Raw genomic sequence first — 21,789 nt, forward strand, 5'->3', positions numbered from 1 at the left:
ACGCCTTGTAAGTTAAGATTTTAAAATAATTAGGGTAAAATGAAAAAGGGTTTCTATGAAAAAAGATTTAAAAATAACGTGCTAGACGTGCATGGTACTCGGTATTCATCTTTGTTCATCTTTGTGGCTTCATGCTGCATCCGCCCCTCCTTCCGGGGTCGGCTCCTCCCTCCAGTGGCAACCGCTTTCACCGGCAGCGGTAGTTCCCTTCCCTCTCCAGCGTTTGGCGACATCACTCCGGCGGGAGACGACATCACATCGGTTGAGGTTGGAAACGGTAAACCAGAGAACACCGGCGACAGCTCCTCCTTCCAGCGGCGTCTGCCCCTCCCTCCAGCGTCCGCCCTTCTCTCCGGCGGCTTCCCCCACTCCATATGGCGGATTCGGATTCGAAACTCTGCGCAGCCCCCTCCTCTGACTCAGTGGTGTAAAAACGACTGAAATGTCGACTCGTACTTATATTGGCAGCACATTAATTCGATTCACCGTCCATTCTAAGGTGCTTGTCGTATTTTTATTGGTTATATTATCTTTTAAATATTTTAAGTTCTTATATTGTTTTCAATTAGTTTTATATTGATATTTGCTTTTTGAGAACAAATTTTAACCAGTGAACCGTCAATCGGCCAATTCTACTCTGGTTTTCACAATACCGGTATAAAGTGAGGGAGAGAGAGAGGGGGGGGTGTAACAGGAAAAAGTGGTAGAGCTCTAGTGTTACTACCAATGGTGCGGGTAAGTTTCTACACTTTCTGCCTGCGTGCATATGCAGCGGATCGGAAAGCGGAGACAAAGGGAGAGAATATCATAGAGTAACAGAAGGAAAAAGCAAGAAGTGAAGGCGTGGGTTCCTTGTGTCTTTTGCCCACAACTCATGGTTTAAAATTTTTCATTATTTTTTGTTACAAAATATAGCATGGGTGTTGCTTAGCCTAACGTTACAAGAGTTATTTCATAATTCTACTGTTGTGTACATTATTATTACATTATGACTGCCAAAGTGCAAATTGGTGGTTATGTAGGCAAAGGTGTTGCACTCTATTGCATGGCTTCTATTATTAATCTTGTTATTTTGGTTGTGGTTTTTTCGTTTTTTTACAGGATCTCAAGATATACTTAGGAATTTTAGTCGTGATGCTTACTCATTACATCGCATTGCTTCATAGGGTCTACACAGTACACATTGCTTCCCATCAACGCACTTAACAACATTGGTGTTTACAGCCTGTAGTGCAGGACGTTAAGCAGCCTGCTCCCCTTTCCCAAGCATCTCCTCTTCTCTTGTTCTCCTATTTTCTACATAATACGGTTGCCGTGATTGAATCACATAGCCCTAATTCAACCCCACCACATCTCCCCTCCCCCTCCCGGCTGTCTTTCCAGTTTCCCCCAAGTGCCACCAACTCTAAGGTCTCCTTCCCTGGGTCAAGGCTGCTGAATAGCCGGACCCTGTGGCTGCTCCATTTCCAGCATCTCTGTCTCTCTCCAGTGCATCCCCTTTCTCTCCTTCTCTCTCACTCTCTCTATGATTGGAAATTTGGTATTTGCATGGTCTTTCATTTGTTTTGTTTTATTACTCGTTGCCTATGTGAATCTACTAATATGTTTTACTTTTGTGAATCTGTGGATGTGGTTTATGTGATCCTATGAATATATTGTTAATTTTTATTCTCATTATTGTTGTTGAGATCAAGATTAAGAAGGGAAATTTTGGGAATCAAAATCTGATTCTGGAGATCAGTTCACCAATTTGTGAAATGTCCTGCTAAATGCCATGTATGTGTAGCTTCCTAAATCAGTGAATCAAGACTTAGTAGTAAGTTATTTTTTCTCTTAACTTTTGAAACTGGAACCTTAATTTTGTTAATGTTTTGAATTTGATAGATCATAGGTAGAAAATACCTGCTGCTCAGGCCTCCATGCAAAATTTCGTAGCTCTGCCCTTGTTTGACTCGTTAGATAATAGTCTAGTTTAGCAAAAGGTTTAAAATTTTCATTCAAAAAAATTATGTAAGATATGTGATCTTTTAATATCTTACCAGTTTCATCTATGAGTTTTTTGTGTTCGTTTTTGTTTATTTTCATATTTCCTTAACATGACTTATATTTCTTGTCTCTTCTGGAACTTTTTTTTATTTTGGTTTTATATGAATGATCACATTACTTTTGTCTCTTTCTGCAGGACCAACTCATTTAGGTTCAAGTGAATTTCTTCTCAATTTGTATTAGCTGATCAAATTTTATCACACATTTGAATGTAAGAAATGGGAGACGATGCCCAGTTACGTACATGGGTCTCTGAGAAGCTATTCTCAATCTTGGGCTACTCGTAGCCAGCAGTGGTCACCTTCATTATTGAAATTGGTAGGTGAAACCACTTTATTTTCGAGCTCAAGCTTGAAAGAACTTTTCTTTAATTATTTTTTTTCCTTCTTTAAATTTAATTTGGATTTTGGAATTGGGCCATGTTTCTAATTCCCTGATGTATACACTTCTGCAACAAAAAAGTCAGCTTCACCAACTAATGTGGTTCAGAAACTTATTGAAAATGGCTTCTCATCATCAACAGTGACACACATATTTGCTGAAGCGATCTATTCTAAAGTTCCACATAAGGCTTCTAGTTTAAATGTAAGATTTGATTTCATTATGCTGTGCTTGCCAATGAGTACTTTAATTTTTCAGTAACTTGACTATCTGTGGTTCTATGTCACATAGGTATGAGTACAGGTACAAGTGTGGAACACTTTCAAAAAATTTAGGTACAGGGGCACGGCTGTACACACACACACACACACACACATATATACAAAAAAAGTTTTAAACAAACAAAACAATATAGAAAGTTCTATTAAAGAAAACTAAGTTGCTGGGAAAAACAACGATCTTCAAAAGATCTTGCTGGAAAATCCTGGTGAACAGGTGGAGTTAGATCACAGAAAACATGAACAACCCTTTACTTTCTGTCAAGGGCTCTTCATTTTCATCATATATGCACGATTGTTTAAAAAAAAAGAAAAAGAAAACTTAGGTGGACAAACATAAACTTGGTCAACTTTGACTGCATGTAGAAAATGATGGATACAGCCATGGGTGTTTTGATCACACCTGAGACAGGTTTGCCCATGTTCTGGCCTCCTCTAAGGGTGTGCCCTTACAAGAGCATACCCGTGTCAACACAGGTACCTCACCCAAATAAAGGTACCTGTGTGACATAGCTGTGGTTTTATCTTTGTCATCGTTTGCATGATGAAATGATCTTCTATGTACAGCTATTCATGAAGAAACCTTCATTTCTTGTTTTCTTTTCTGTGTTTCCTGGATTTTTGAACTCGCACTATGACTTGGGAGGTTAGTATCTTGATGATTGTAATTCACTCAAAAGTCAAAAGATAATCATCCAGGCTTGTCAACAAGAATGTATGTATGTATGACTTAGGTGAATTTTCAAAAACTAATTTGGTTTAGATTTGCATTTAGGACTCTAGATACAAGGGCATTACAATGATTTTTGACACACAATATCTCGAGTTTTCTGTAGAGTTTCTCAAATCCATAAATTAATCATAATAAATGGTAATGATGATGATGATGATAGACTTGTCCATCCCTTTGTTGTCAGTTTTTAGAATTTAAAATAATGTTTAATCCCTTAAGCTATGGTTCTTAAAAACTATGACAGGTGGAATGTCTTAACACACAAATTTTTGCTACTAAGAGAAAAGAAGCATGTCATATTCAATCACATTGTTCTTTTAAATTGAGAACATTTTCCCACTTTTCTCTAATAGTCATTTATGTGATACCGAGCAGTGGACCCAAGCTGACCCGATAAATTCTTGGGTCCAGTGGACCTTGGCATTTATGTGATACCTAGAAGTATGACCTGTGCCTCCACAATAATTTCTTCTTGAGGAATAGGGCTTTCCAATAAGCAAATTCATGTTAGGGTTTTTCACTTTTTAGAAGCGAGCAAGTTATAGGTTAAGTCGACATTGTGAGGTAAATGCCTCTTTGTATTTTCCCATCTCATGTACTTTTAATTTTTTTTTTTGTTTTTCGCAATCGCTCCTTTCTGCAATAAATAAAGGTTAGGCAGAGACCTATCCTCCCCACGAGTTTGCATCGGAGAGGGGAAATCACCTGAAGCCGATCTAACAGAGCATTTCTAAGCTTTGAGTGACTGGACATCAGATTGGTGTGGTTAGATTTATGAAAAGTCACTTCAAACAATGATTTTTTGGGGTATACATGGGGAGTGTTATTAGTTCATAGAAATAATTCTGGGTTCGTGTTTGAATTTGTAGCCATGTGAATATGATTTACGTGGTTCAAACCTATCCTGTGCTTTGAACTTGTCTGAAGTACGAGTTCTTATAAGGATGCAAAACTCAATGGGGGAAAGTTTTTCTGAATTTTGGGGTTTTGTGAATCCTCATATCGTATGCGAGTCCAAGAAAGCCAAAGAGATCAAGCATACTTAAAGTTAGAATTAAAAACTAAAACAAACTGATTTCTCAAATATGATTGCACAAATATTGCACATGAATCCTGCTGACAAGATCGCTAAAATTCTTATACAATGCAAACAGCTAAAGGCATATAATATATATATATATATATATATATATATATATGGAATGTATGGACAAAGGGAGAAGGAAAATTTTGTACTAAAATTCGATCAATATATGCAAATACTATTACTTCTATGTTTTCACATTAGTGTTCAGATAATGAAGCTGTTTTGATGCTTTTCATTTTATTACGATCTCTTCCTTGTTATTGGCTGCTTCCCATTAGTGACAATATAACACATAAGCTTGTAAATGTTTTATGGTCCTTGATTAATTTAACTGTTAAAAGGAAGGCCAAACGTCCTAAATATTCATGACATATATGGATAAGTAATTTGGAATTTTGGACAAGCTGGTTTTTTCGTTGTTGATGATTGGACCCTTGTTTTGTTCTTGAAGAACGCTTTCATGTATTCGATCTTATCCAAGTCTATGTAGACAAATAAATGGTTTGCATTCTGAGTTTGATCCAGCCCCTATTCATTGTTGATTTTACATAGGTAAATTAGTGTTTGGAAAGGTTTTAGTTCTGCATGGTTTAAGTTACATAAATTATGTTCAAAAGGCTCCATTACATGGTTTTTGTTCTGGTTGGTTTTAGACTAGTTCTTTGTATTTGAAGAAAGCAAAAACGTTGATAACAGAAAAATAGGTGCAAACAAAACCTCTATTTTTAGCTCTTATTCACCTTATTTGCCTATTTCACTTTGTTTTTTACTCTGTTGCAATTGTCTATAACTAAATGATAACATTGATTAGATGATAATATTGCTAGTTTGTTTTTTCTCCAACAAACATGCATTTTTTCAGACACTACATTTTCATACTTGTTGCACTTTTTGTTTTGATTGACTTATAGAAAGTATTGTTAGGACAGGTTAATTTGGCGATGACCCCACATATATCGATTGATTCATAATTGTATATATAACTCGTTTTCTGTGGTTAATGCATCTCCAATTATAATATGAGAATGAAACTCAGAATACAAACAAAGGGACTTGATAGTGTGCTAGATACATTCTTATTACATATGACATATACATAAAAAATAGCAAAAATATATGAAATAAATCTGCCATATATATGCTTGAGATAATGAAAATGAGACAAATGCATGAGGTTATCATGCATTTCCAACAGGCATTGGCCCCTTCCACCTTTTATGGGCCCAACACACAACAGAAAATAGTTCTGAAATTAGGATTCCAGAAAATCAAACATAAAATGAACTTGGAAGAAGGAAAAGAATTCCTCTTCTGCCCTATCTAGGAGAATGATTTTGGAATTCTTGGTTCCAGAATTATTTTTCTGGGCCCTCAAATGAGCCTTTAGTTATTCTCATTTCTAATTCATTATGAATTCATTTGCTCATTTAGTTTGTTTTGTATGAATGGTAGGGGGGCACTTTTTGGAATTTCAAATCTTTTCTTTTACTTGTGGACACCAAAAAAATTTAAACAAAATGTAATTTCCAAAGGAGAAATTGCTTGTTATACCCTTCCACTTGCAAAACGATTTGAGGCATTATGCCCTTTCACAATCTTAGGTGAAAGGACATAAGAAACAACCTGCTTCCGACATACCCCTCCTAGGAATTTGATGAGATTAGAATTTCACTGGTTCACAATGTAATTTGTAAAAGTTGAATTAAAAAGTTAGAAACTATTTCATTTAGTCGCTTAATGCAATTGCAGAACAGTAACCACATTTTGGAATTTTTCTGAAAGAACTCCAAATTACCCCCCATCCTCTTTCGCTTACTTTTTCTTGAGCATGCACTCCAACTCCACTATAGAGGAGCACGACTCTCTTTCAGCTTGTGCGTATTAAATCAGTGTTGACAGTGTTGTAGTGGAGGACGTTAAGCAGCCTGCTTCGTTTCCCAAGCATATCCTCTTCTCTTGTTCTCCTATTTTCTGTAGAATATGGTTCCGGTAATTCAATCACATCCGTCAACAGAAAATCTTTCAGCCCCAGTCCTAATTCAACTCATGTTGATCTTTTAACCTCCCTAATCAACTCTCTTCAGCTGTCTTTCCCCCAAGTACAACCAACTCTCTCTCTCTCTCAGCATGAATGGCATCTCATTGCAATTATGGTAGGTGAGGGCTGCCGAATAGCCCGACCCTGTGGCTGCTGCATTGTCGAGCATCTCTATCTCCCTCAAGCACATCCCCTTGATCTCCTTCTTTCTCATTCTCTCTATGATTGGAAATTTGGAATTTGCATGGTCTTTCATTTGTTTTGTTTTATTACTCGTTGTATGCGTGAATCTACTAATATGTTTCACTTTTGAGTATCTATAGATGTGGTTTACGTGATCCTACAAATATATTGTTAATTTTTATTCTCATTGTTGTTGATGAGACCAAGATTAAGAAGGGAAATTGTGCAAATCAAAATCTGATTTTGGAGATCAGTTCACCAATTTGTGAAATGTCGTGCTAGATGCCATGTAATGTGTAACTTCCTAAATAAGGGAATCAAGACTTAGTAGTCAGTTCTTTTTTTCTTTTAACTTTTGAAATTGGAACCTTAATTTAGTTAATGGTTTGAATTTGACAGATCATAGGTAGAAAATACCTGTTGTTCAGGCCCTCCACAAAAATATTCCTAGCTCTGCACTTGTTTGTACCTGTAGGGTTCCTTTAGGTCTTTTTTTTCTTTCTTTTAGGTTGGACTCGTTAGATAATAGTCTAGGTTAGCAAAAGGTTTAAAATTTCCCTTCCAATATGTAAGATATTTGATTCTTTTAAGCTATGAGTTCTTTGTTTGTCTTTATGTTTATTTTCATATTTCCTTGCCATGGCCTACATTTTCTCTCTGCTGAAACTTTTTTCATTCTGGTTTTACATGAATGATCACATTACTTTCGTCTCTTTCTGCAGGATCAACTCATTTAGGTTCAAGTGAATTTCCTTCTGTTTCTCGATTTCTATTAGCTGATCAAATTTTATCACATTTGAAAGAAATGGGAGATGATGCCCAGTTACGTACGTGGGCCTCTGAGAAGCTATTCTCACTCTTGGGCTCCTCGCAGCCAGCAGCGGTAACCTTCATTATTGGAATTGGTAGGCAAAAACCATTTTATTTTTGAGCTAACGTTTGAAGGAACTTTTTTTTTTAATTATTCTGTCCTTCATGAAATTTAATTCGGATTTTGGAAATTGGGGCATACTTCTAATTCGCTGATATATACGCTCCTACAGCAAATAAAATCTGCTTCACCAACTAATGTGGTCCAGAAATTTATTGAGAATGACTTCTCATCATCAATAGAACGCACATTTGCTGAAGAGATCTATGATAAAGTTCCACATAACGCTGCTGGTTTAAATGTAAGACTCTATTTCATGATATTGTACTTTCCAATCAGTACTTTAATTTGTGAGTAACTTGACTATTTATGTTTCTATGTCTATATGTATGGGTAGGAATACAGGTGTGAAACACTTTCAAGAAGTTTGGGGGCATACACACACACACACACATGTAAAACAAAAAAAAAAAGATTTTAAACAAAGAAAAAAAAACAATATAGAAAGTTCTATTAAAGAAAACTCAATCGCCAGAAAAATTGCTGATCGTTAGAAAATCTTGCCAAAAAATACTGCTGAACTGGTGGAGTTAGACCACAGTGAACAAGAACAACCTCCTAAAGGGCTCTTCATTTCCATCATATATACATGATTGTTTAAGAAAAAAAAACTTAATTATTGGACAAACATGAACTTGGTCAACATTGATTGAATCTAGAAAATGATGGGTACGGCCAGGGGTGTGTTGATCACACCTGATATAGGTTTAGCCATGTTGTGGCCGTGTCCAAGGGTGTAACGGTACAAAGGCATACCCGTGTCAACATGGGTACGTCACCCAAATAAAGGTTGTGTGACATAGTTGTGGTTTTATTTCTGTCATTGTTTGCATGATGAAATGGTTTTCTATGTACAACTATTTATGAAGAAACCTTCATTGCTGTGTGACGCCGTTTCAAAGGTCTGTGTATACACCTATAAGAAATGACATGCAATAGAATATCTTGGTTTCTTTTCTGTGTTTCCTGGTCTGTTGAAGTGCCACTATGACTTGGTAGGTTAGTATATTGAACATTGTATTTCACTTAAATAATCATCCAGGCTTGTCAACAAGAACGTCGCATTCTCCTAAGTATTTCCAGAACCAATGTAGGGATTGGTATTGCAAAATGGCCATTTCAAGATTTTGTGGGATCCAAGATTTGGGGAATGATGCATTGGGTCGTTTAGGAAGCAATATGAATTCTTGTATAAGCACAAAAATTCATAACTGTCAAAAAGTAAGCTGCTCTCTCTCTCTCTCTCCCAACCCCCACCCTTCTCTTGTTCTTTTACAAACATGGAAAATATGAAGGAATGTTTATGTTTAATAGTTTCACACACTCATATAAAGAGAGGGAGAGAGTGCGTGTGAGAGATAGGGGCGTTAATGGAATTAAGGGCAAAAGTGTTATGTGCACTAGATTCTGTTTTAAACTTCCTCATGAAGTTAAAGTTCTTGTTGGATATAAACTTGCTATGGAAAAACAATTGGAATGAAATTTGAACATTAAGATATAGTATGGCCAAATCCACCAAGTCAAAACACTATTCTCAGCCATACGACCTGGAGATATCAGACAGCATAAGTAAATAGTCGAGCTAAGGGGCAGGCAGGTCGAACAAAACTCTTTTTTTTTTTTTTTTTTCATTTCCTTTGTCATGTTGCCTCTCCTCTCTTCCCCTTACCTACCTGCGCATACACACCATCAGCTGGGCTGCCACCACATGTCCTCTGCTCTACCAGCTGTTGAGTCCTCACCACGTTGCTGTATCTGGTACACCCGCTGTTGTTGTCTCTCTGTACTCTCTTTTCTCTTCCCCCATTTCCCCATGGCCTTCTACCCCCTTTCTTTCTCTTTGGATAGGAATCTCTGTGTTGGCTACCCCTTTCTCCCAAGAACATCCACCAACCAGCCTTTGCTGCTGCTTAGTCCTCCAATGAGTGTGTGTGTGTGTGTTTTTTTTTTCAAAAGACATATGGGTCTTCCACGAGCCGGTTTTGGTTTGACCATTAATTTTTTTTCATCCTTTTACTCCTCCTCTTGTTGTAGTTGAGGGTTCATCCATTTTGTTTGCTCACATGCTTCTTGGTTTTACGATTATAGGTGATTCCATATTTATGTCTTTGAGGATTGTGAATTAATACCTTGCTCCCAAATCTAATTTATTTTGCTAGTTAAGTTTGTAGACTTTGTCAGTGGAGAAAAAAAGGGGAGATGCAGTGCATTGATTTTTTTTTTTTTTTTCGAGACATTTTGAAGGAGGTGATTGGAATCAAAATGGCTTTTCTCAACCCACAACACCTTTGCTACAAGAGAAGACAAAGTTTATGTTTAATATTGTATGCTTGCTGGATACTTTATGTTTGTGACTAAGAATGTGGAAGAAAGTTAATTTAATTAGTGTATGGTCTTAGTTTTGATCCTCGTCGTTAAAACGATGAGGTGATGCAAAGCGATGAGGTGATGCAACTTGAAATACATAATCTTCACAAAATTATTTTTAAAAATGAAAAAAACAACTAAAATAATGTCAATCCTTTGATTTCATTTTTAAAAAACCAAACTCTTTAAGAGATTGAATGATGATAGTTAATTAGCAAACTTGCTCAAATAAATTACGAACTTTTTCCTTCCTAATCTCTTATTTATATATATAATCTATGATTCTATATATATAATTATGTACTGCAAAGAATGAATTATTCGATGAAGCATTTAGTTGCGATGCATCCCAAATTTGAACTCCAACACAAAATGTTTAATTAAATTATTATAATAAATAAGATCATCTTGTTTCAAATTTATATACATTTCAATCTTCATTATATGAATGGTTATGAGTTCATTTGCACATTTGTTTTGTCCAAATTGACATCGTATAAAAGTTGTTATCTTTCACAAACGATATACACATGAATCCACTATTATCTTTCACAAACGATTTACATATGAATCTACGGTATGTCTCTCAATGCATTAACTCCAAAGAAATCTAAACCATTGGAGATTACACTTTAAGCATAACACATGATCTATTAGTGCAAGAAATGATAAAATAGAGTCCACAAATAGCACTAGGAAAAGATATGAGAAAAATATTTCAATGTGACAGACAAAAAAAATGTCAAAAAAATAGTACAGTGTGACAAACAAATAACTCCATACCTAGTCATAGACCTTCTAGTACGTAGATCACTTGCCCAATATATGTCACAATAGGCAGTAATCACTAGTAAAGACTTATTAGGATGCAATCTCTTTGGAATTTCATACACTAAACCATTTGTGTTAATGTCCTTTGATTCATATGAGAATTCTCTTTGCAGCCTCCATATAACTAACTCTTGGATAATGCATATATTGAGAAATGTGATTGATACAAAAAAACCAAATCAAGACAAATGGAGGTAAGCTATTGCAAAGCCCTACCAAACTCTGAAAACCACTAGTTGGGCAAAGGACCATATGTCTCCTTGTTCAACTCATGTTCGAAATTTATGCTTAATAAGAGTTTTAACAGGTATGCAATTTTTCACACCAAACTTGTTAAGGACATCCATAACATACTTGTATTGTGTCAACACAATGGCATTTGCAGTTTTATCTACATGTATTCCCAAGAAAAATCTCAAGGGTCCCAAGTCCTTCATATGAAACTTCTGATGCAGCATGCACTTTAGTTCATGAATGTGTTTTGCACTATTCCCTATGATGACAATGTCATCTACATAGACTAGTAAGATGGTTATTCCATATTTGTCATTATGAATGAAAACAAAATAATTACATTGACTCCTCACAAAACCAAGTGGCATGACGCCCCAGATAAAAGCATCAAACCAAGCATGAAAACCTTGTTTGAGACCATATATAGCCCTTTTAAGCCTTAGTATTATAGATAGAGAATCATCCTCTGAATATCTAGGTGGATGCTCCATGTATACTTCCTTTTGAAGACTACCATGGAGGAAGGTGTTCTTGACATCCATTTGAAAGAGAGGCCATTTGAATATAGCAGCCAAAGATATAATGACCAAGATGGTACCCATTCTCACAATAGGACTGAAAGTTTCATCAAAGTCAAGTCCATACTCATGTGTATACCCTTTAGCCACTAGGTGTGCCTTGTAATGCTCTATAGATCTATGTGCCTTATGGTTTATTTTTGTAAATCCATTAGCAACCAACAACATTCTTGTCAATAGGTCTTGAAACCACTTCGCATGTACCACATTCATGTAAAGCTGTGATTTCTACATTCATTGCATTGACCCATCTCGAATCTCCACATGCTTCGTCGCATTCATGTTTGATGGATAAATCTGAAAATCATGAGAAAATGTTTTATATGAGACCCACCTTTCAGGTTGATTATGCACATAAGATGATCCTCATTATATAATAGTTGAATTTCTATGATCTACTAAATCTTTGTCGCCTTCTAAGACTTCTGGTTGAACTTAGGAGGTGTCATCATGTGTAGCAATCTTTAGAACTGAATTTTCAGTCATTGTGTGTTGTAGACTCATTGACTTGTCATCACATGGTTTGAAGATGATTTTGGTCTCATAGAGTAAGTCTGCTAAAAAAATTGAAATTGCTGGTTGCCACTGAAGACTTTCTTATTTGAATTATTTCACCATAGTTAGCTTGAATAGTGGCAGCATCTTCACCCACTTCATTTTTTGTAGAAAGATGAGCTTGAACTTTCCCACATGGCCATAGTGAGGATTTGGCCGATCGAGAGCCATGAGTTCTTTCATAGCTTGGATCCACCCTTCGTGTTGTAAGCCCTCAGGAACATTTTTAGGCTCAGTTGGAATAGAGGCAAGAAGACCATAGTGAGGATTTGGTTTCACCGTGCCATCTTTGGCCCGAGTCATCATTGGGTGGTTATTTATTCATGGTTGACCTTGTTTGGTCACTCGCTGCTGCTCAAGGTAACCAGCATGAGAAACTGGTTCGTGATCTTTGTTGTCCATATTTGGAGCAAAATGTTTTGTTCAATAAAGGGTGTAACTGGAGCATCATTATGCATTTGAGTGATAGAGTGAGCCCCATCAAAGACGTCCTTATGATCTTGGGAGGCAAAGTCATTCCAACTTCATCAGCAGCATTTGTAGATGAAAATAAAGCTCTTGGTTGTGTGAACAGAAAATATTCATCAAGCATCACATGCCTGGAAATATTAATTCACTCACTTGGAGGATGAAGACACCTATAGCCCTTATGAATGGAGTTGTAGCCAAGAAACACATATGGAAGTGATCGAAGTTCAAACTCATTTTTAGCATAGTCCCTTAGGGAAAGCATCGACTACCAAAGGCTCTTAAGCATGAATATTTTGGTTGCCACTTATAGATGCATTCAAATGGTGACTTCCTTTTTAATGTAAGCATAGGAAGGCAGTTTATTAACCAAGCAGCCGTGAGAAAAGCATCAACCCAATACCGTAGAGGAACATGGGCTCAAAAGAGCATTCAATCCCAAGTCTACAACAGATCGATGACATCTTTCAGCCATTCCATTTTGAGCAGCAGTTTTAAGACAACATTTTATATGTGAAATGCGATGATTCTTTAAATATATGTCTAGTCTATGAGTAGAAAATTCTCCTGCCTCGTCTGTTTGTAATACCTTCACTTGTTTCTCATATTGGCGCTCAACAAGGGTGTGAAAATTCACAAAGGTCTAGAAAAAATCTGATTTGTAGACAAGTGGATATAACCATAGAAAACATGTAGCTTCATCTACAAAAACAACATTAAAACGATATTTTTGAGTGGAATCAATAGTGCCGGCCCTCATAAATCACAAAGGATTTTTTTTTTTTTAATAAAATCTCGCAATGTTCTTCAACTGGCAAACAGGACAGTCGACACATTTTACCAAGCTGGCAACTATCACAAACTGAGCAAACTTAACATTATGCACCATAATATTTATTTTTCTTCTAGCTAAAACATCAACAACTTGATAGTGAGGATGGCCTAGGTATTGATGCCAGACCCCTTTCTTGGTTGAACGAAACCGTTTACAAACAAACAATGCAAACTGATCATTACTCTTCACATCTCTATTTTTGTTGAGTTTCTTCTTATTGTCAACAGCTTAGAGACCTTCAGCCTGACTAGACGTAAACAAGAGTCGAGTCGAGCCCAAGTTCAGTCAGCTCGAGCTCAGCTTAGCTAATGAAACCTCGAGCTCAATGAAACCTCAAGCTTGACTCAGCTTGAGCTTGACTCTGCAGTTACGTGTTGAGCTCGAGCTCGACTCGATTAAAGCTCGACAAACTTGTCTGAATAGAATTGATATTCATCGTTACTTGTTGAGCTTGAGCTCGACTTGATTAAGGCTCGACAAACACGTGTGAATAGAATTGATATTCATCGATACGTGTTAAGTTCGAGCTCAACTTGATTAAGGCTCGACAAATTCGTAGACTCGTTTGAATATATCGACTTGATTAAAGCTCAACAAACTCTATTAAGGCTCAAGCTCGACTTGACAGTTACTTATTGAGTTCAAACTCAACTCGATTGTTTGAATGAGTCCTCATAAACTCGAGCTCGACTCGTTAAGTAAATGACTTGGCTTGAACTCGTTCACGAGTCGAGCTCAAGTAGCTCGACTAGTTGTTCACGCCTAAGCCCGACTGCCTGTCGCTATTGTCTTGCCGTTCAGCTTGTCCTTCACCACAGATCCATTAGCCGAGAACTAAAAAATATAAGGTAAGGTTCAAGTAAACTGACTTACAGATATTAAGTTCTTATTTATCTTAGGAACAACCAAAACATTGTCAAGATAGAGACGATTTTCCACTATTTATGCGAGCCCTGCCAATATCAATAATATCAAGACATTCACCATTTCCTATCATAATTTTATTATGACCATAATATCTTGAAAAAGTTTGTAAGCTACTTGGATCAGAAGTAACATGAGCAGCAGCTCCGGTATCTGGGAACCAGCACTAATCTTGACCATATAAGAGCAGCTAATATTTTGGGTACTTTTTTCCCCTAAAAAGCCTGACTAAATCTATGCCAAGATCTTAAGGTACTGTGATTTAATTTTCCACGTATTTGACATGTAATGTCTTTCTCTTTGCCACGATTTGATGGTCCTTGATATTGTCCTTTGTTTTTGGACTAAGAAGCTTGAACGAATCTTAGTCCTTCTGAATTAAAATTCCGATTTTTTTTGTACCTATAATTTGACTATGTTTGAGTCAAAAAAAAAAAATGACGATCCTGATTCATCTGAGTACATGCTCTTCATGGTATCAAAGCTTTGGAGAAGATCAACGACTCCAGGATAGGAAGGCGAATGGGGTCGCAGCATAGTAGAAATAAACAACTCATATTCTGCCCCTAATCCTTTTAACAACCAGAAAACCTTAGTGTTATCGGCAATTGGATTACCACAGGAGGAAGTTTTGTGGACTCAACTTGATAGAAACAAAGTTGGCGACGTTGAGATTGTTTGGGTGAGGATATGAGGAAGCCATGAAATACCATGCCAAAAAGAGAGAGACAAGAGAGGAACAGATTTAACATGGTTCAGTGTAGGAGTCAGCTACGTCCACGATGGAAAGTTCCAAGCATTAAAGCTATGGAGGATTGCGCGGTTTCCTTATGGTTTAGCCATCGTGATCAACTCCTTGATTTGGAGAATTGTTACAACAAAAAGGTTAAATCTCCTTCGTTGTACTGCGACGCTAAAGATAATCCTTGGGATCCTTTGGAGCCTCCTTCCTTAAAGGCTCCTTGCTTATTATATCTAGGAACTACCATCCAGGCAAAGTCCGAATTTGGGGATCAGCAAGTCAGATTCACAGTTTCGTGAACATTCGCAGCGACAATTTGAAATATTTTTCACGCCTAGCCACACACAGACACATTATTAGAACACCGAAAGAACATTTGAAGCAGAAAAGTTGGAGTTCGTTATCGTGTTAACATGTGCTTAGAAGAGTTAATACATTAATTTGTTCCAGTGGGGTAAAGACGCTCCATTCTAAGAACTTGTTACATGCTCATGATATCTGTTGCATAAGATCGTTGAACATAACGATTTCACTTCAATCCGAGCCAGATAGAGCTCGGAAGCCTGAAATTTAGCAGTACCCATGTATGTTCAAAATTCACCGCGCCTTTATTATGAAAATCCATGACTACACATAGCGAAAGCAACAGACAAGACCTCGTTCTTATGAAGGCAAAAATTAGGGAAAGAATGAAGGGTTTTTATTAATTCAGGTGGGGGCTGACGCGGCGCTTGAGATGAGGGGAGATGATGGAAATCAGTCCCCCCAGCGGCGGTCGCATCCTTGCCCGGTACGACATCTCGTCATATGGCGCCCAGTAGAAGTGTGCCCACCGCCGGAAAGCGTCGACAGTTCGCTCGCTCCGGCCACCAGAATCCCGCCGGAAGATCGCTGGGACGCCAAGAAACGGCGACGGCGACGCGGTCTTGCTCCGCCCACTCCACGGGGTTGATGGCAGGCTCAGGCGATCCGGCGTCGGCCTGCTGCGCGGCGTCCTGGCGGCTGCAGACGCGAATGAAAAGGACCGAGCGTTAAGAGGCGACACGAGCAGGGGATCGAGCGACCTCGGTTCGAATCTGTTGTCTGGACCGGTTCGTACGAGACCCCGGGGTCTCTCGTCGACGCTTCCGCCTTTCTCGCTGCTGCGGTTGTTGTTGGGCTCCGCGAGGGTGAGATGCCATGGCTTGAGGGGGTCGTGAGGCGGAACAGCGAAAGTGAACCGGAACGAACTGCCGAGTCGAGGAGTCGCATCGTATCGATGGGAGGCGGTTCGGGAGAATGAGAAGGCAGGGTCGTGGCCGTCCTCGGCGGCTGCTGCAGCGCGGGCATCTACTAAGGACAGGACCGACACGGCGCTGGCCGAGTCAACGAAGGGACGAAACCCCTGCGCCACATTGAAGAGGGGAGGGAAGGTCAAACACAGTGAAGCTGCATTAGCTCGGTTAGCGGACTGCATCACTACAAACGAGCAAAATGATGGAAATGCCCACACGGACCTTCCAGAGGTAGGAGAAGAGCGAGGGTGGATCGATGATGAAGGCCCGGACTAGCCTGCCTGGGTAGTACTCTCCCAATACGTTGAACGTGGAGACGACGATGTTCAAGCAGGCGGAAGCGGATTTGAAGCAGCCTCCTGCAATCCACCCCCAACAAACAAACAAACAAACTCTTCTGTCAAAGTCTCGTTCTAAAGAATTTGGGGAATTACTCATTTCATTTTGATGCCTACATTTCTATTATAATTCAACCTGCATGGGTTAATTTAACATTTCCTTATTGTCGTGGGACGGACCATCTTTTCTTACAGCTGTAGGTAGAAGCATCTTAGCTTCCATTAAATGAAACATGTTAGAAGATGTCGAAAGTCACGCTTGTCTTCACAAGTTTATAAAAAAAGGATATATATATTACGGAGAACAGGTGAGGTGGTGCCTTAATTAATCTAAGTGAGTTTTTTTCGAGATGATATTCTTGCATTTACCACCGGACCTGCGGCCTTTGACGCCGGCGACAATATATTGTTGGGAATTAAGGGCTTGGGACTCGAGAACTTATTCCTTGTTGCCGACAGCATATTCCTGCTTAGATAAGTTTATCTAGTTCAGACGCGTCATGATTAGTTAATGTCTAGGGAGGGCAAAAAGCTTGGGGAGTAATGATCACTTCCGCGATTTCAGTTTTGACCACAACAGTCGCGTTACTATCGACGCATAAGTAGACTCGATAGCGGAAAAATGTCAGATGTCCCACATGGCTGGCGGACGGAACCGACTTTACCTCCAAAACCTTCCTTGGAACCCAGGCCACCCGAGACCAACTCGATCGGCCTAATTAAACTGGACCCACCCAGTTGATGCTGCCCTCCATTAGAAGGGCGCGGTCCACGTACACGAGAGACGGGGAAAGTTTAGTTCTAGTGTCATCAATGGGGTCCGTGGGTTTTGCAGAGAAGATCGGCTTTTCGAAGAGAAGACGACGGAAGATTATTAATAAATGGGTGTTCAGAGAATATCAAGAAGGATATGCCATCAGTCATTAAACAGCTCTCTCTCTCTCTCTCTCCCTCTCAATGAATTTTAATTTAGCCTGGTGCGTGCGACGCTGACCTGCATCGAGGAGAAGCACGAACTGTTGGACGTCTCTTGGCATTAAGGCGATGGCCACTTCCATCGTGAAAACGAGAAGCCGAATGTACCTATTATAGAATATCATAAGAAGAATGAAAATTAATTACCTTAACAATGAACAAGATGAGTGCTCGCCAGCGAGAAAGACATCAGAACTTGTGTGCGGTTCGTGTGAAGGAAAGAGAGAGAGGAGGGGGGAGAGTTCTAACAGCTTCTGTGAGTGGAGCTTCTGGTAGTCCTGCTTTAATCTGATAACCTGTTGTTTTTGCAGAGAACGTATATCAGAAGTAGTCAGCATCTGTAACGGACTTCAGCGCTTGATGTTAGCAGGAGAAATTTTGTTATGGAGTAGGGATTACCAGGACGGGCCGGGATTCGTCGTCGAGGCCCGCTACGTACGCCGCCCCTTCCGATATCTCCGCCGCGAACTCATCGGCTATCAACTGGTCTTTATTTCCATATATCGAAGAAGAAGACATTAATCTAAGAAGAAGAAATAAGCAACCGAAAGACAAAAACAAAAAAAAAAAGGCAAGTCTTTTTGCTCGAGTTGAATTTTGCGGGCTCAAATGTGCCTGCGGGGGAGGGAGACATAAGAAAAATGGGAGGGTGAGGGCGAGAGATGTAGAGAAAGAAAGAATACCTATGGCAATGTTATCCCTCCAGGCAAGACATGACCGCAATTGCTTGGCAGACTTCTTCACGTTCCCTCCCTTGGCATTCAGGAACCGACTTATGCAGGCATCACTACAGAACTTCTCCTATCAGATATAACCGAATATTCAGAAATAGGGAGAGAGAAAAGGAGAGAGAGAGAGAGAGAGAGAGAGAACCTGCTTAAGAGTGAGGTTTCCTTGGTTGCGCAGGTGACGGAGGACTTGCTGGATCTTCTGTTTGGTTTCCCCCTCCTTCTCCTTCCTTCCCATGCTCCTTACCCCTTCTATTCTATTCACCACCGCGGGGCGGGACCTCTATATTTCCGCTGCCGTTGCTTTTTGCCTCGTAACCTTCACCAGCCTGACTGCTCGCCAGAGAGAGGGAGAAGAGTCGCAATGTCACCGGCGCAAACTTGAATAGGTAAAAAGAGAGCCAAAAATAAAGTACTGGAATTTGTAATTTCTAGAAACACGTACCAAGAAAAAGCGAGGCAGGACTGACAGAACAGCCTTGCCACAATCTTGACTGAGAAGGGAGAAAAGGAAACCGAAGTTCATAATCTCTAGTTGCGAAGTCAGGTGCGGCTCCAACTTCTTCCATACATATGAATATATAGAAGCCTATCACCATTACATCTCTTAGTAGTAACTCATTCCTCTGATTTTGCGGGCCCACCCGCCTTGTCATCCTCTCTCTTTCTCGCTTCCTACATAAGATATAAAAGAAAGGATTTCTGGCAAGCCCAGACCACCATTTTCTTGTTGCTCTTCCGCTTGCACCAACTCTCTTCCTTTCTTCCAAATTTGAATCCACTTCCCTCCCTTTCCCGTCGTCAGACTTTTGGGAAATGACGTGCCTGTCCCTTTCGTTCTCCCTCCATGACCACCAATTCAGTCCTGCAGGATGCGAGCTGTGGACCCGTTTGTTTGATTAACGAGGGAAACAAAACCCCATTTTTCCTTCCACCAGTCCCACGCCTCTCGCTTGTGTGTGAAAAGGAAAAAGTTGAATGACGCCACCGCATTTTTTCCCTTTTCAAAAAATTAGAGCGCGGGTGAGTATGGGTCTTTAATTTTAAAATGGTTAGTATAAATAAATTAGATGAAAATAAATATAAAAAATCCATTCCTATGCTACAAAAGAATAAACAATAATTGTTACAAAACAAGTAATTGAAACGGATTCCTTACCAATTCGATTTGAATGGACAGCCAACTAAGTCGGAACCATCAGCTTTGATTGCCCCTTTTCTACTTTTGCTGATGCAGTTGGCTGAGGCTCCGGATTCGTTTACGGGCCATCATGAACGTTAGGACCCACGCCACGGTGTCCGGCCCCCATACCGAACCTGTTTTTCCATAACAATGCCTTCAGCGCTTTTACTATTAACGTGGTAAATTTAACCCTATTTGATGCACATAAAAAAAAATTGTAAGCTCAAACATTTCGTAGTGCAATCCCATCAATTCTACCAAAAAAAAGATAGATTTCAAATGCTATTAATACTTGTTTATAATGGAAGTAATCTCAATTCTTCCACCAGCCCAAATAAGAACTTCAAAAATAAGGCATGGAATCGAAAGAAGTTAGGGCAAGAAAGAAAGGAAGAAAGCGAAGGCATCAACAAATTGGACAAAAAAGAACAGGAGGAGAACCCACAAATTGGACAAGAAAGAAAACTAATGCATCCAAAAAATTCTGTATAGAAGCCCTAACTACCTAGAAATCCAATTTCAACTTGCTACTTGGACAAAAAAGAACAATCGTAACCTTTGAATCCCAAGTCAGAAGCGCCGGCAACGAATCCACCCACTGCACCGTTGATGAAATCTTTCTTCATCCTGTCCTTCTCGACCATCTGGTCCACTCCAATGTAGATGCTGCTGATCGCCACAAATGTCAGGCTATAGTTCCCCATGAGCTTCGCCGTTCGGACCAGGCCCAGAAGGCCAACGATCCGCTCAACTCTGGGGACGTCATACCAGGTTCCGACGATGGTGCCCGAGACTGTCCTTGCGAAGAGGCCAGACGTCGCACCCTTGGCCGTCTTCATCATTGGCGAGGCGTCATCGGCCAACTCCTTTCGAATGGTTGTCGAGCGGGTGAAATTTCACCCGCTTTCTTTTACGTTAAACGGGTGAAATTTCACCCCGTTTGTTTCGTCCTAAGTCGGGCGGGTGTTACTCGTCCGTACATATTCCACACTTTCCCTCTCATCAAATCTAGATTTAAAGAAAACCTGATTTTATAAAAGAGGGTGAAAAACTTGATCCCCTTATCAAAATCTAGGTTTTTAATGTGTCGCCTAAATACAAAAGCAAAGTTTCTAAAACTCATTAAAAAACACTTGGTTTTCATAAAACCTACTTTTTACAAAAAAAAAAAAAGGGTTATAGTAGAGTATCATCTAAACGCCCCCTAAAACTTGGTTTTTTGTTCGGATGATATTTTTTTACTTTCGAAACATGGTTTTTGTTTAGATGACAAAAACCAGTTTTTTGATAAAATCTCTAGAAATCAAATTCAACTGAGTGCTGTACCGTTAAATGATAGTTAAACAAATGTACACACTCAAACTTCATTAAAAACCTTTACGCATAATACAATTACAAGGTAACGTTTGGACGAAATGACTACTTTGAACTATTTCACAACACGAATGAAACGAAAAATGAACTTTGCAAAGAAAAAAAAAAAGTAAATCGAAAACTAGTACCACAAATCCACATCTTTAGAGGTAAAAAAACATCTCTAATGCATGAAAATAGACAATACGGTTGCCAATTAGACAGATGCAGCGCCGACCAACGCATCCACTAGGTAAAACAATCAACTTTACCATTTGCAACATGAGCATCTGTGTTCTTGAGCAAGAGACACATAATTTCAGAACATTTCACTAAATTGCACTTTGTTCAGCAAACAACTAATATCATATGGTACGGTTTGACAAACTTGGTGAGAGATGCCTAAAAGTATTAACAAAAAATTTGAAATGCCTTAGCGATAGACAGAAATCACAAAGGGTGAGAGCATAAAATATGAGGAACTCAATCTAACAAAAAACAAATTCTTATCCAAACAAGAAAGAAGGAAACCGACGTGGAAAATACAAGTAGATCAGATTTTATGCGCGAAGGGCAAGGGCAGCCGTCGTGACTATTATGTGTAACGACAATGAGTGTCATTGGGGGATAGGTATCTCTCTGCAAGGTTGTTTTGGTTATTGTGGGCATCAACTTGGGTAGGGTTGAAGCGTCAGATATAGATGTGGAAGTTATGCGAAATGTAGAG

General features: G+C 39.1%; 1 protein-coding gene and 1 long non-coding RNA gene across 10 annotated transcripts; one reads left to right on the plus strand and one right to left on the minus strand.

Annotated features, from left to right (window-relative positions):
- The first annotated feature begins 119 nt into the window (after positions 1 to 119).
- On the plus strand, positions 120 to 16,036 carry LOC116257017 (uncharacterized). 7 transcript variants are annotated; one of them, XR_007573973.1, is made up of 6 exons: positions 120 to 499; positions 2,183 to 2,364; positions 2,509 to 2,631; positions 7,469 to 7,651; positions 7,790 to 7,918; positions 12,354 to 13,276. It is a non-coding gene; the product is annotated as an uncharacterized LOC116257017 (long non-coding RNA). The 7 variants fall into 7 exon arrangements; XR_007573975.1 differs by lacking the exon at positions 120 to 499 and adding an exon at positions 717 to 843; XR_007573977.1 differs by lacking the exons at positions 120 to 499; positions 12,354 to 13,276 and adding exons at positions 1,140 to 1,540; positions 15,924 to 16,036.
- LOC116257016 (uncharacterized) lies at positions 15,797 to 20,468 on the minus strand. Of its 3 annotated transcripts, XM_031633602.2 has the most exons (10): positions 20,266 to 20,468; positions 19,686 to 19,843; positions 18,972 to 19,526; positions 18,672 to 18,859; positions 18,482 to 18,599; positions 18,198 to 18,286; positions 18,048 to 18,094; positions 17,818 to 17,906; positions 16,708 to 16,844; positions 15,797 to 16,595 (listed from the first exon to the last, which is right to left on the minus strand). In XM_031633602.2, exons 4-10 carry the CDS (start codon positions 18,762 to 18,764, stop codon positions 15,915 to 15,917), a joined length of 1,254 nt encoding a protein of 417 aa, XP_031489462.1. In that variant the 5' UTR covers positions 18,765 to 18,859; positions 18,972 to 19,526; positions 19,686 to 19,843; positions 20,266 to 20,468; the 3' UTR covers positions 15,797 to 15,914. The 3 variants fall into 3 exon arrangements, with proteins under 3 accessions (XP_031489462.1, XP_031489463.1, XP_049934887.1); XM_031633603.2 differs by lacking the exons at positions 18,972 to 19,526; positions 19,686 to 19,843; positions 20,266 to 20,468 and having other exon boundaries at positions 18,198 to 18,321; positions 18,482 to 18,585; positions 18,672 to 18,805; XM_050078930.1 differs by lacking the exons at positions 18,672 to 18,859; positions 18,972 to 19,526; positions 19,686 to 19,843; positions 20,266 to 20,468 and having other exon boundaries at positions 18,198 to 18,321; positions 18,482 to 18,594.
- Positions 20,469 to 21,789: the final 1,321 nt, after the last annotated feature.

Source organism: Nymphaea colorata, chromosome 7 (assembly GCF_008831285.2).
Source record: "Nymphaea colorata isolate Beijing-Zhang1983 chromosome 7, ASM883128v2, whole genome shotgun sequence".
Classification (NCBI taxonomy): domain Eukaryota; kingdom Viridiplantae; phylum Streptophyta; class Magnoliopsida; order Nymphaeales; family Nymphaeaceae; genus Nymphaea; species Nymphaea colorata.